The 13,231-nt window shown below is 41.0% G+C and overlaps 1 protein-coding gene across 1 annotated transcript in view; it reads left to right on the top strand.

Annotated features, from left to right (window-relative positions):
* NCAPD3 (non-SMC condensin II complex subunit D3) overlaps window positions 1-13,231 on the top strand; it is a 70,906-nt gene that overhangs the window by 689 nt on the left and 56,986 nt on the right. The window contains 3 exon segments of the mRNA XM_033208130.1: window positions 530-668; window positions 3,790-3,944; window positions 6,889-7,051. Of these exon segments, the coding sequence (XP_033064021.1) occupies window positions 605-668; window positions 3,790-3,944; window positions 6,889-7,051 (382 nt within the window). The 5' untranslated portion in view covers window positions 530-604.

Here is a 13,231-nt window from a genome sequence, read left to right as displayed (position 1 = left end):
CGCTCCCGCCGTCGGCATGGCAGCTGTTACTTCGCTGGGACAGGCTCTGGGCCCACGCGTGCCGCGCAGTCCACAGAACTGCAGTCGTCTTCTCGGAGTGCTTTCGGCTACTTTTCCCTTATTGCTTTAGCTCGATACACGTTGGGCTGCCTTTCCCATTCGGATATTACGCGGTTCCAGTGCTGTCTGACAGGAAAGACAGCCCTTTGACACGCACGCGAAATGTCGCCTGACGAGGGCAAAGGTGACAGTTACTACCGGAAGTACCCTGTCTCGGATACCCTTTAGATTCCCCCACTAAAGAAAAACGAAGCGGGAAAAACGCTGTTAGGGTTTAACTCAGGCCCTGGCTCCTGGAACGAATTAGCGGAAAAGTCACCCGCTGGAGCCTTGTTTGGCTTCCACTTTTCGGCCCGCCCAGTTCTCTGAGCGTGTGGCCGACGACGCAGGTGATTGGTTGAACGAATGGAAACGGCTGGGTGCGGTGATTGGCTGGTGGGAAATTCTGTACGTTGTGATTGGTCCGCAGGAACGACTCGGCGCGCGCGCGGGAGCGAGCTTTGAAAGTTGAGCACGGCGGCGGCGAGCCGGTGGCCTGGGGATCATGGTGGCGCTACGGGGCCTCGGTAGCGGCCTGCAGCCCTGGTGTCCGCTGGATCTTAGACTCGGTGAGCAGACGCAGCCGCGAGGCCCGGCGGCCAGGGTGGGGGTCCTTTGCGTCCCCAACGATGCCTAAGCCCGGGCCATGGTGCGGGTGGGGGCGGGGTGGGGGCGCTCGGCTGTCGGCGGTGCCTGGGTCCCCGGGGCCGTGCCACGCCAGGATTACGGCCAGCCAGGTTTCCCGTGGGGGTTCAAGCCGGCCAGGCCACGCTTAGTATAAACGAATGTTGGCCAGTCTCTTCTAGCGCTTGTGCATCTGTTTTCTCGGCCTTCCCCTTCTTCCTGTGCACCTATCTATTCTTACCTATTCAGATGATTTTAAATTGCAAATCTTTTTCTTCGGCCAGACTTATTTCTTGAACCTCATGTTCATAAGTTCAACTGGATGTCTCACATGCAGACATCGTCAAACGTCACATGAGTGAAAATGGGATTCCCAAAGCCTGCTAATGGCACCATCCAAGCCACCAACCCAGGAGTCATGGCATTTCTGCTTCCCCTTTCATGCCTGCCACCACTGTCCTGCCTCCGAGGTGTCTCAGGGCCGACCCGCTCCGTTCCTGGTGCTACTGCCTTCATCATAGTCAGTCTCGAGCAATTGCAGGAGTATTTTAGCTGCTTTCTGATGTTAACTGTGCCAGCCCATCCCCCACACTTTTGCAGACCGACTTTTGAAAACACAGCTTTGAATGTGTCAAGCCTGTACAGCTTTAATGTTTCTCCTTTGTTTCCTAAATAAATGACCAGATCCTTGGCGTACTTTATAAGTCTTTGCCATTCTCTCCAGTTTGATTTTTCAAGAGCGTAACCTTTGGAATCAGACACACTGGGATTGCTCCCTTGGCTGTACCCCATAGCATCCATATATTACCGTGCAAGTTACTTCTCCTTGCTAAACCCCTGTTTTCTGATTTGTCAAATGGGGAGTACATTATCTACCTCACAGGGATTTTTGTAAAGATAAATTTTGTACCTGCCACATAATAACTGCTGAATAGATACTAATACCCACGAGCAAACTGTGTTATAACAATTTTGTTCATTTCAAAACACTTTAATTTCTTTCCCTTTGTGCTTTGTTACACTGTGCTTGCTGGGATGCACTTTTCTGCATTTATTTGTCTAGCAAAACTCTTCACATTCAGGTCCAATTGAAGAATCATCTTATTCCTCTGCCTCTTCCTCCTCCTCCAGTAATATTCCCTATTAAGCTCTGTAGCGTTTTACATTTTACATATCTATTATTTTAACACTCATCCATTGCAAAAATAATAAACAACATCTATTGACTGCTTTTTATGTGGCCAGCACATTGTTAGGGCCTTTATACACATTATCTTTCACAAAAATCTTGTATTTCCAATGATGAAGGAGAGACTAATTACGTGTAAGTGATCAAGTCAGGATATCTGCCTTGTTCTGTCTCAAAATTCAGTGCTCTCTTTTCTATCATAGGCTGCTTTTTTTGGTATCCTAAGTGTGAAATGTTGAGATCTTTGTGGACAAGAACCCTCTAGTATTCATCTTTGTATCCCTAGAAGTGTAAGTGGCATCCCTAGTATTTTCTCAAAGTGTTTGTTGAGTAAGTAAGTGATATATTTCTTCCTCTTCTTCCATCCTAAGTGAAGTAGTGGAGCAGAAGTTACCTGCATTCGACAACTGAGAAAATAGGTAGTGAGGGATTTGAATAGTGTAAAGATATTGAGGGAAAAAATCTACCTCAGTGTCTCCTGTACTCTCAGTCAGCAATCAACACTGAAGACTTCTGTGACCATATGGTAGATAACAGGGCCAGTTACTGCCATCCAAATTAGATTTGATGGTATTTACAGTAGGGAACGATTATAAGCAAAACCAAAAGAAGGAGTGAAATAACTTTTGCTGTGGTCTGTAATGACCTTTAAAACATTATTGGAAATTTAGAAAGATAAAATTGTGTTTTTCAGATCTTCTTTCAGGCAGCATATTGCATGTCTTTGGAAGGAATGCTGTGCACAGCCACTTAGGGTACAGAGACTCCCTCCTCCAGGGTCAAGTTCAAGTGACAAATATGATGAGCAGATTGTATTCTAGGGATGGATCTAGTTGAGTGTAAGGCCTTTTATTTTCATTTGCTGAGTGCATTGTAATGCTCCCATCTCTGTTTTTTCTTTATTTATACCTTGCCGAACTTCTCTAAATCAGCGGTGAGCAAATACTTTTAATGCTAATTTGAAGGAACACCTGATTAATAATTTGAGATGTCCACATTTCCATCTAGTCCTAATTTTAGTTTGGGAAAATAACAATGAAAACACTGAAGAAATATAGTTTATTAGAAAAGAATGGGAAGGAGAGGTGGATGGATAGGGGAGGGATAGCATTAGGAGAAATAACTAATGTAGATGACGGGTTGATGGGTACAGCAAACCACCATGGTACGTGTATACCTATGTCACAAACCTGCATGTTGTGCACCTGTACCCAAGAACTTAAAGTATAAGTTTAAAAAAAATTGTTTATCCAAAAAAAGAAAAAGAAAAGAATGGGAAGATTTAGAGTTAAAAGAGATTGATAAGGAATCCAGCCAGCATGCCGTCTTAATATCCCTCCTCTCAATGTACATTCTTTCAATCAGTGTATTTTAAAGTCACCAAGGATTTCTGTGAGTCTGAATCTGGCTTGCCTTCTCTATTTTAAACTTCCTGGGGAAATTGTGTCTGTTTTTTTAAATGCTACATTATTGTCCAAGGGCCCAATAAAGTGCTATATATTTTATTTCCACTTATTAACTTGGTTATGATATTTTCACAAAGGAACATCTTGGGGAATCTGATTAACCTCTGTTTCTTCTCTAGATTGAACAAATGGGAAAGCCTGATCACTAAATGTTTTGAAATGTCCTTTCCCAAAATTCTTATATCTTGAAAGTGTTTCCTTCTTTATATTCTTAGAAGAATAGCTAGTGTCAGTTGTGATTTAAGATTCTCTTAACCTTTTCTGGTTTTCTTTTATTATGGTACACCTATATTATTAAAACAAGTTAAAGGTGAACTGTGACTAATAAACTTTTTTCCTCTCGAACACACCTGGAATCTAAAGTGATTAGTTTTTTTACTTGTACTTACAAACGTCATTGCATTTTCCTAGAATGGGTTGACACAGTGTGGGAACTGGATTTCACAGAGACTGAGCCTTTGGATCCCAGCATAGAAGCAGAGATCATAGAGACTGGAGTGGATGCATTCACAAAACTCTATGAAAGCCTTTTACCCTTTGCTACTGGAGAACATGGATCTATGGAGGTAAAAAAAATAAAAACAAACTAGCCAAATTTTGGTGTTAGCAGTAGGAGATGAAAGTCATTATAATCTAAAGCTTAGCTTTCTTGGTGTACAATTCACAGGGAGTACAATATGAGTAACATAAAGAATATGGTTAATTTATTGAAATATCCTAAGAACTTTCCTCCAGAAGGTTCAAGGTACTCGTCTGATTTTTTTTTTTTTTACGACACAACCGTTTTTTACAATAGCAAATTAAAGGAAAAGTATAAGGCCAGGTGTGGTGGCTCACGTCTAATCACAGCAGTTTAAGGGGTGAGGCTGGCCAATTGCTTGAGCTCAGGTTGAGACTAGCCTGGGCAACATGGCAAAACCCCATCTCAGAGGAAAAGAAAAGGAAAAATATAAAGGCAAAAACAAGAAAACTAGACTTTGGAAAATGCAAATAACAATTCAGACATGCCCTTAACCTTAACTTTAAGAACATCTGCGGCCAGGCACAGTGGCTCACGCCTGTAATCCCAACACTTTGGGAGGCTGAGGCAAGTGGATCACGAGGTCAGGAATTCAAGACCAGCCTAACCAAGGTGGTGAAACCCCATCTCTACTAAAAATACAAAAATTAGCCGGTCGTGGTGGCATGCATCTGTAATCCCAACTACTTGGGAGGCTGAGGCAGAGAATTGCTTGACCCCAGGAGGCGGAGCTTGCAGTGAGCCGAGATCGCGCCACTGCACTCCAGCCTGGGCGCCAGAGCAAACTCTGTCTCAAAAAAAAAAAAAATCTGATATTACTAAACTGAGGAATGACTAGTTGAATTAACAGGTTTGTCCAAAAAGTTCCTGTAAATACTGAGTTATATCCAATACATAGAAATATAAATTATTATTTAGGTTGTTAGTTTTCAAAAAAACCAAAGGGTTGGGAAACAGAACAAAAGCTAATTGGATATTAACATCTCTGAAATATTTAAATGAACAAAAAAAATTTCACTTCCAAGTTTCACATCACAAAATGAAGTCATCTAATTAAACGTTCCTTCAGCATGACGCTAAGCACTGCCTTGAGCACCTGAGTTGACAGTAAGGATTAAGAAACCATCTCCCAGGTTGCGGCCCCCCCAGGGACCTCAGGGAGGAAGAGTGGACGTTTGAACACTAGCCAGATGAGGTCCAGCAGCCACATGCAGCTGCAGGGGGTGGAGAGTGCAGTGCCACTGAGCATTTGGGCGCCTGGAAATATTCTACGAACCACACTGTGGAAAATACTCCAAGAGAGGTGCAGATTTGTTGCATAGGGTGTGAAAAAGGGAGCATGGTAGAGTTGGGAAGGTTCCAGAAAGAAAGTGGCCAGCAGTGAATCTTCACAGATGACTAGCAGAAGCTTGGGTTGTAAGGCAGTCCCAGTGAAGGAGCCACCTAATGGGAACACGCAGGAATTGTCAAGAGGCACACAGAAAAAGTGTGTGGTGGGTGGGACAGTAAGGTAGAGTGAGGGTAGGTCATACAGAAAAAGTGTGTGGGGGGTGGGACAGTAAGGTAGAGTGAGGGTAGGTCATACAGAAAAAGGGGGTGGGACAGTAAGGTAGAGTGAGGGTAGGTCATACAGAAAAAGTGTGTGGTGGGGTGGGACAGTAGGGTAGAGTAAGGGTAGGTCATACAGAAAAAGTGTGTGGGGGGTGGGACAGTAAGGTAGAGTGAGGGTAGGTCATGGGCAGCTTTACGTGAGGTTCAGCAGTGGAGTTTGAACATATTTGGTAGAGTGTGTATGAGGTTTTGTTCTGAGCTTCCTGCATGGATTAACTCATTTAATCCTCACAAGCAGCCCTGTGTAAAAGAGAGCTCTGGTGAGCCAGAGGGTTTAGGGTCGTGGATCAGCCTGGTGAGTGAAGTGGAGGTGCAGGTGGCGTTAGGAATGAGGACGTGAAGGCAGGAGATGATTTCTTTTTTCCTTTTTTTTTGAAACCAGGGTCTTGCTGTGTCACCCAGGCTGGAATGCAGTGGCACAGTTACAGCTTACTGCAGCCTCAACTTACTGGGCTCAAACGAGCCTCCCACCTCACCCTCCTGAGTAGCTGGGACTACAGGTGTGCGCCACCATGCCCAGCTACTTTTTTATTTTTTGTGGAGACAAGGTCTTTCTTTGTTGCCCTGGCTGGTCTCAAACTCCTGGGCTCAAGCAATCCTCCTGCCCTGGCCTCCCAAAGTGCTGGGATTACAGGCATGAGCCATTGTGCCCCGTGGAGATGATTTCTCCCACAGGTTTTTTAGTTAAGGAAAAGAGAGTGTTCTGCTCACTTGAATTTTGTGGGCCTTTTTTTGTTACGGTACTCAAGGATAAACCATATTTAGTTTCTGCTATGTTTAAGTTATTAAAATAATCCATTTCTTCTTCATGTGTTTAGTAGGAGAAGACATGGAATGATGATAGAATTAGTAAAATTGTAGTTTCTTTCCTGGGGTGTATCTCCTTTACCTGGGCTATTTTCAAGATCTCTTTCATTTCCTGTTCCCATTGCCTGCAATCTGCGGAACATTTAAATTTAGATAAAGGGCTCTGATTTCCTCAGTTAGTGATTATTGGTTAACGGATTTGAGTTCCTTTTAATATAAATAGAGGGATTAACTTTTCTGAATAATCACTAATATATGGTTGTCCCAAAAATCTTAGTGTAGTTTTAAACTGTAATTTCTGAAGTATATATGCTACAAACTTAACCAAAAATTCTTTTGAAAGTTTAATTATTTAAATATGTTGTATACATATTTATCTTTGTAATTTTGGATAATGTATTTTTAATTTTGATATTTTGTTTCAGTCCCTTTGAAGATGGTAAACATTTAGCAATAGGAACCAGGCTAGTCTATTCCTCTTTTTGTGAGGCACCAAGAACTTACAAAAATCAAATAATTGATGTTTCCATTTCTCTGATGACTGGCTTTTGTGATTTGCCCTCTCCCCACAGAGTGTCTGGACCTTCTTCATTGAGAACAATGTTTCCCACAGTACACTGGTGGCATTGTTCTATCATTTTGTTCAAATAGTTCATAAGACGAATGTCAGTGTACAGTATCGAGAATACGGCCTTCACGCCGCTGGGCTTTACTTTTTGCTGCTAGAAGTACCAGGTATGTAGACCTGATATGATAGGATAAATCTTCTGTCACTTTTTTCTTTCTACAGTTTTCAATTCTTATACTTTGTTTCTTGTTTCTTCACTTATAAATGGGGCAGTGCTAACCCATGGCAGAGAGTTGTTCTGAGGAGCAAGTCTGTAAAGTACATGGCATGTTGTAGGTCTTTGAAAACCTTCCTTTTTTTTTTTTTTACATCCAAAATTATGCTTTCTATAAACGAATAAAAATAATCTGAGGAGGACCGCGAGAGCTCCACGCCCACCCCCGCCATCGCCCGCCGCCATCGCCCTCCGCCATCGCCATCTACAGTTCTGATATTGCCCTTTCTCCTCATGATTCCTTGTCTAGACTGAGAAATACTGCTGTGAGGAGTCATTGTTTTTACCTCTCCGGTGTTGGTGTTGAAAAATAGGTTAAAACCATTCTAATCAAGAAAGCAGGAAAGCAGCTAGTAATGCCTGAAGGAGAGCACTGACCAGGAGTCTGTTTTCGAGCACTGTTTTACTTTATTGTCAGAGCACTGAGGAGGCCTTTCCTCCTATGACAGTGAAATCCATTCTCTTCCCTACTCCAAACCCAGGGTGAGAGAGAGTGAAACATAGAGATTGAGTTGGATAACCCAAAGTTCATATGGAAAAGAAAATGACAAGGTCAGTCACCTTGCTGCTTCTCTTTGTTTACATTAGCATTTGTAATTAATGCTCAGGGTTTATTCCATATGATCTGGGAATGGACAAAAAGGTATTATATTTAAAGCCTTGAACATTGGTTTGTGTTGTTGTTAATGCTCCCATAATGACTTTGGAAATGAGTAAGTTCCTAAAGGATTTTGTTGCTAAGCAGTGTCTCAGTTGTAACCAGGCCCTTTCTCAAAAAAGTAGGGGTTTTAGAAACCCAGTTTCACTCTCATCTTGCCAGAAGCAGTTTCTTCTGATTAAGGTTGAGATTTATGCCAGAGCAAAGAGGTGGCTGTTACTGATTGCGTGGGCCACTTGCAGCTTTCCAGCAGGCTGTATTCTTGCAGTTCTGTTTTTAAATGTTTTGGGTTTATGATTGAGATGCTGTCAATACTTAATATTCGATCACAGTATATTCTTCTTTTTCAAGATCATTTTGGTTGTTCTGCCTCCCTTGCATTGCATGTGAATTTCTGCAACAACAAAAAAGCCAGCTGCAGTTTTGACAGGGATTGCATTGAAACTATAGATGAGTTTGTGAAGTATTAGCAATTTAACAACGTTAGGTCTGCTAATCCCTGGCTGTAGAATGTCTTTCCATTTATTGTAGATCTTCTTTAATTTGTTTCAATAATGCTCTATAATTTTCAGGGTGCAACTCTTGCATCTCCTCTTTAAAATTTATTCTTAAGTATTATTTTCAATGCTAGTGTAAATGAAATTGTTCTCTTAATTGTATTTTGGATTGTTTATTAGTAGCATATAGAAGCAAAACTGATTTTGATTATCTTGTATCCTAGAACCTTGCGAAACTCATCTGTTGGTTCCAACAGGGTTTTCTTTGTGTAAGATCACATCATCCGTGACTAGACACAGGTTTACTTCTTTCTTTCTAGTCTGGGTTCTTTCTCTTTGTTTTTCTTACTTATTTGCCCTGGCTAGAACCTCCAGTACAATGTTGAATAGAAGGGGAGCGTGGGGATCCTTATCTATTCCTAATCTTAAGGGGAAAGCATCTAGTCTTGCCTTTAGATATGATGTTATCTGTGGGTTTCTCAGGATGGCCTTTGTTAAGTTATTATTCCTGTTTTACTGAGTGTTTCATTGTGAAAGGCTGTTGGATTTTGTCATTTGCTTTTCTGCACTTGTGAAGTGATCATGTGGTTTTTGTTTCTTATTCTAATATAGTATATTACATTGATTGATTTTCACATATTAAACCAATTTTGTATGACCTTGGTCATGGTGTTTATATGTTGTCAGAGTGTTTGCTAATATTTTGTTGAAGGTTTTTCTGTCTATATTCATAAGGGATATTCTTTTTTTGATATATTTTTGTCTGGTTTGGGAATCGGTATCTTGGTAATACCACTCTCATAGAATAAGTTACATAGTATTCTCTTCTCTTCTGTATTTTGGAAGATTTTGAGTTTTCTTTTTTCCTCAGATGTTTGGTAGAACCCACGAGTGACGTCATCTGGGCCTGGAGTTTTTGAAAGAGGTTATGATTGTCGAATTTCTGGTGATCTCCTCTCATGCCTGATGTTGGTGATTTGTGTTCTTTTCTTGATCAATCTAGATCGAGATTTATTCATTTCACTGTTCACTTTGGGGAACCCCCTTTTGATGCCATTAATTGGATTCTGTTGTTTGTCCCTTTCTTGTTTCGTTGATTTCTGGTCTTACGGCTGTGACTTCCTTTCTTCTTACTTTGGGTTTAATTTGCTCTTATTCTGACTTTTTACGGTAGATGCTTAGATATTTGTTCTCACGTACATTTCTTTGTTTCTCATACAAGCATTTAATACTATAAATGTCCCTCCAAGTACAGCTTCATCTGCATCCTACAAATTTTGATGATATGTTTTTACTGCTGTGCAGGCCAAAGTGATTTTGTAATTTTTCTTGTCATTTCTTACATCTCCGAGTTGTTTAGTAAATTGAGTTTATTTTCCAAATATTTGAACTTTACTGAAATCTTATTGTAATTGATTTTTAATTGGTGGGATCAGAGAACATTATGTGATTATGATACTTTTAAATTATTTATTTGTGCCTTTTTTTTTTAATGGACCTAGAGTCTAATTTGGTGAATCTTCTATTTGCACTTTTAACAGAATGTATACCTTGCCTTTGTTGGATCTAGTATTCTGTAAATGTTAGTTAGGTCAAGTTGGTTGCAAGTGTTATTCAAGGGTTATATATGCTTCCTGATGTTCTGCTTATTTGTTCTATCTGCTATTGAGAGAGGAATGTTGGAATCTCTAAGAATAATTATCAGTTTATCTATTTCTCCTCTCAATTCTTTTAACTTAAGATATTGGGAAAGATATGGATGTATTTATGATTGTCATGTCTTCCTGGTAGATTGGTCCTTTTAGTATTATGTTATATTGTCATGTCTTCCTGGTAGATTGGTCCTTTTAGTATTATGTTATATCCTTGTTTGTCTGGTTATATTCCTTGTCTTGAAGTCTACTTTGTCTAATATTAAGATAGCCACTATAGTTATTTTAAGATTTCTCCTTGGTTGGTACGTCATTTCTCATGCTTTTATTTGTAACCTATCCATGTGTTTATATTTAAAGGTTTTCTTGTAGACTGCCTGTTATGTGGTCATGGTTTTTCTTTTTCTTTCTTTCATTTTTTTTTTTTTTAAGAGAGATGGAGCCACACACGGTGGCTCACACCTGTAATCCTAGCACTTTGGGAGGCCGAGGCGGGCAGATCACTTGAGGTCAGGCATTTAAGACCAGCCTGGCCAACATGGTGAAATCCCAGCTCATTTGGTCATAATTCTTTCTGACAATGTTTGCTTTTATATCAGAATGTTTAAATTGTTTAGCTGATTACATTTAGAGTAATTATCAATATAGTTGGGTTTCTGCCATTTTTCTATTTATTTTCTATTTTTTTAATCTGTTTTTTGCTCAATTTTTTCCTCTTCCTGCCTTGTTTTGGATTTTAGTATCCCTTGTCTCTTTTTGGTGTATTAGCTATACTGTTTTGCATGTGTGCGTATGTTATATGTGCTTGCTTTGTGTATGCAGTAGGCACTTCTCACAGTTTATCTTCAGATAATATTCTCCCAATTTATATATGATGTAAGAGCAACCTTAAAACAGTGTATTTTCCTAGGTTGGGCGAGGTGGCTCATGCCTGTAATCCCAGGACTTTGGGAGGCTGCTGTGGGCAGATTGCTTGACGTCAGGAGTTCTAGACCAACCTGGCCAACATAGTGAAACCCATCTCTACAAAAAGAGAGAAAAAAAAATACAAAAATTAGCCCAGTGTGGTAACGCGTATTACTTAGGAGGCTGAGGCAGGAGAACCACTTGAACCTGGGAGGTAGAGGTTGCAGTGAGCTGAGATCACACCACTGCACTCCAGCCTGGGCGACAGAGCGAGACTCCATCTCACACACACAAACACACACACACATACAACAACAACCAAAACAAAGCATATTTTCCTTTCTCCTCTCCTGTTCTTTGTGTGTTATTTTTTCTACATGTTATAAAGCCTACATTTCATTAATACTTCTTTAACTGTCTTTTATGGAATTTTTTAGAAACAAGATAAACAGCTTTTATATTTGAAAGATTAATCTCATATAGTTTTCCTTCAGTCTGAAGAACTTTTTATTTTTTTATTTTATTTTATTTTATTTTATTTTGAGACGGAGTCTCCCTCTGTCGCCCGGGCTGGAGTGCAGTGGCCGGATCTCAGCTCACTGCAAGCTCCGCCTTCCGGGTTTACGCCATTCTCCTGCCTCAGCCTCCCGAGTAGCTGGGACTACAGGCGCCGCCACCTCGCCCGGCTAGTTTTTTGTATTTTTTAGTAGAGACGGGGTTTCACCGTGTTAGCCAGGAGGGTCTCGATCTCCTGACCTCGTGATCCACCCGTCTCGGCCTCCCAAAGTGCTGGGATTACAGGCTTGAGCCACCGCGCCCGGCCGAACTTTTTATTTTTAAACATTTCTTTTAGTGCAGGTCTGCAAGTCATAAACCCTATCAGGTTTTGATTGTATTTATTTCACCTTCAAGAATCTTTTTGCTGAATATAAAATTCTGAGTTAACTTTGTTTTGCTTTTTGGTTGGATTATCTATGCTTTGTTGTGATTTCCTCTGTGTTTATTGCAATTGGGTTCATTGAGTTTCTTGGATCTGTGGACTTCATAGTTTCAACAAACTTGGAAATTTTTCAGTGACTCTTTATTCAAATATCTTCCTTCCCCTTTTTTGGGACTTCAGTGACTCCTGTGCTAGACTGCATGGTGTTCTCCCATGGGTCACTGAGTCTTTATTAGCTTTTTGGTGTCTATGCTCCTGCTGTATCTTCAAGTTCACTTATCTTTGTTTCAGTAATAACCAAGCCACTATTAAGCCCATCTAGTGAATGTTTCTTTTTCAGATCAAGAAACTTCTATTTGCTTCTTTAAATTTTTTTTTTTTTTTTCATTTCTCTCCTCATGATCATGTTTTAATTCTTGAACTGCTTTAAGGTTGTTGTCAGCTGGTTTCATTATCTCTGTCATTTCCTGGGCTGTTTTTATTGATTGATTTTTCCTATGGGGCACATTTTCCTGCTTCTTAGCATTCCCCGTAATTTTTTTACCAGATGCTGGACATTTGCTGCTTTTTTACTCCCTGTATTTTTTGTAAAGACAGGGTTTTGCTGTGTTGCCCAGACTGGTCTCAAACTCCTGGGCTCAAGTGATCCGCCCGCCTCAGCCTCCCTAAGTGTTGGGATTACAGGCGTGAGCCACACCTCAGCCTCCCTAAGTGTTGGAATTACAGGCGTGAGCCACACCTCAGCCTCCCTAAGTGTTGGGATTACAGGCGTGAGCCACACCTCAGCCTCCCTAAGTGCTGGGATTACAGGCGTGAGCCACACCTCAGCCTCCCTAAGTGTTGGGATTACAGGCGTGAGCCACACCTCAGCCTCCCTAAGTGTTGGGATTACAGGCTTGAGCCACACCTCAGCCTCCCTAAGTGTTGGGATTACAGGCGTGAGCCACACCTCAGCCTCCCTAAGTGTTGGGATTACAGGTGTGAGCCACTGCCCTCAGCCTCCCTAAGTGTTGGGATTACAGGCGTGAGCCGCTGCCCTCAGCCAGGATGTTGGACATCTGGAATGTTGCTGAGTGTCTGGATTTTGTTGTTTTCCTTTAAATACTATTGAAGTATGTTTTGATAGGCAGCTCTTGGTGGATTAACTTGATCCTTTTGAGGCTTGTTTTAAAGCTTTATTAGGGCAGTTATAAAGTAGCCTTTACACTACATCTGGTTTAGCCCTACTGTTAAGATGTGTTTGTTCTGAGATCTCTACTGAATGCTCTAGGTGCTTAAAAAGGTCACTCCATTCTGGCTGGCCACAACTCAAATGTATCTGAGCCTTGTGTGAGTTGTGAAAATAATTCATCTTCTTGCTCCTTGGAAATACTTCTTTGCTCTCTGTCTTAGAATTTTACCCTGTGCATGCATAGCTTAT

Source organism: Trachypithecus francoisi, unplaced genomic scaffold (genome assembly GCF_009764315.1).
Source record: "Trachypithecus francoisi isolate TF-2019V2 unplaced genomic scaffold, Tfra_2.0 Lachesis_group8, whole genome shotgun sequence".
In the NCBI taxonomy this organism is placed as follows: domain Eukaryota; kingdom Metazoa; phylum Chordata; class Mammalia; order Primates; family Cercopithecidae; genus Trachypithecus; species Trachypithecus francoisi.
Note: the sequence above shows the minus strand (reverse complement) of the source record. Positions and strands in the feature narration are given on the sequence as shown.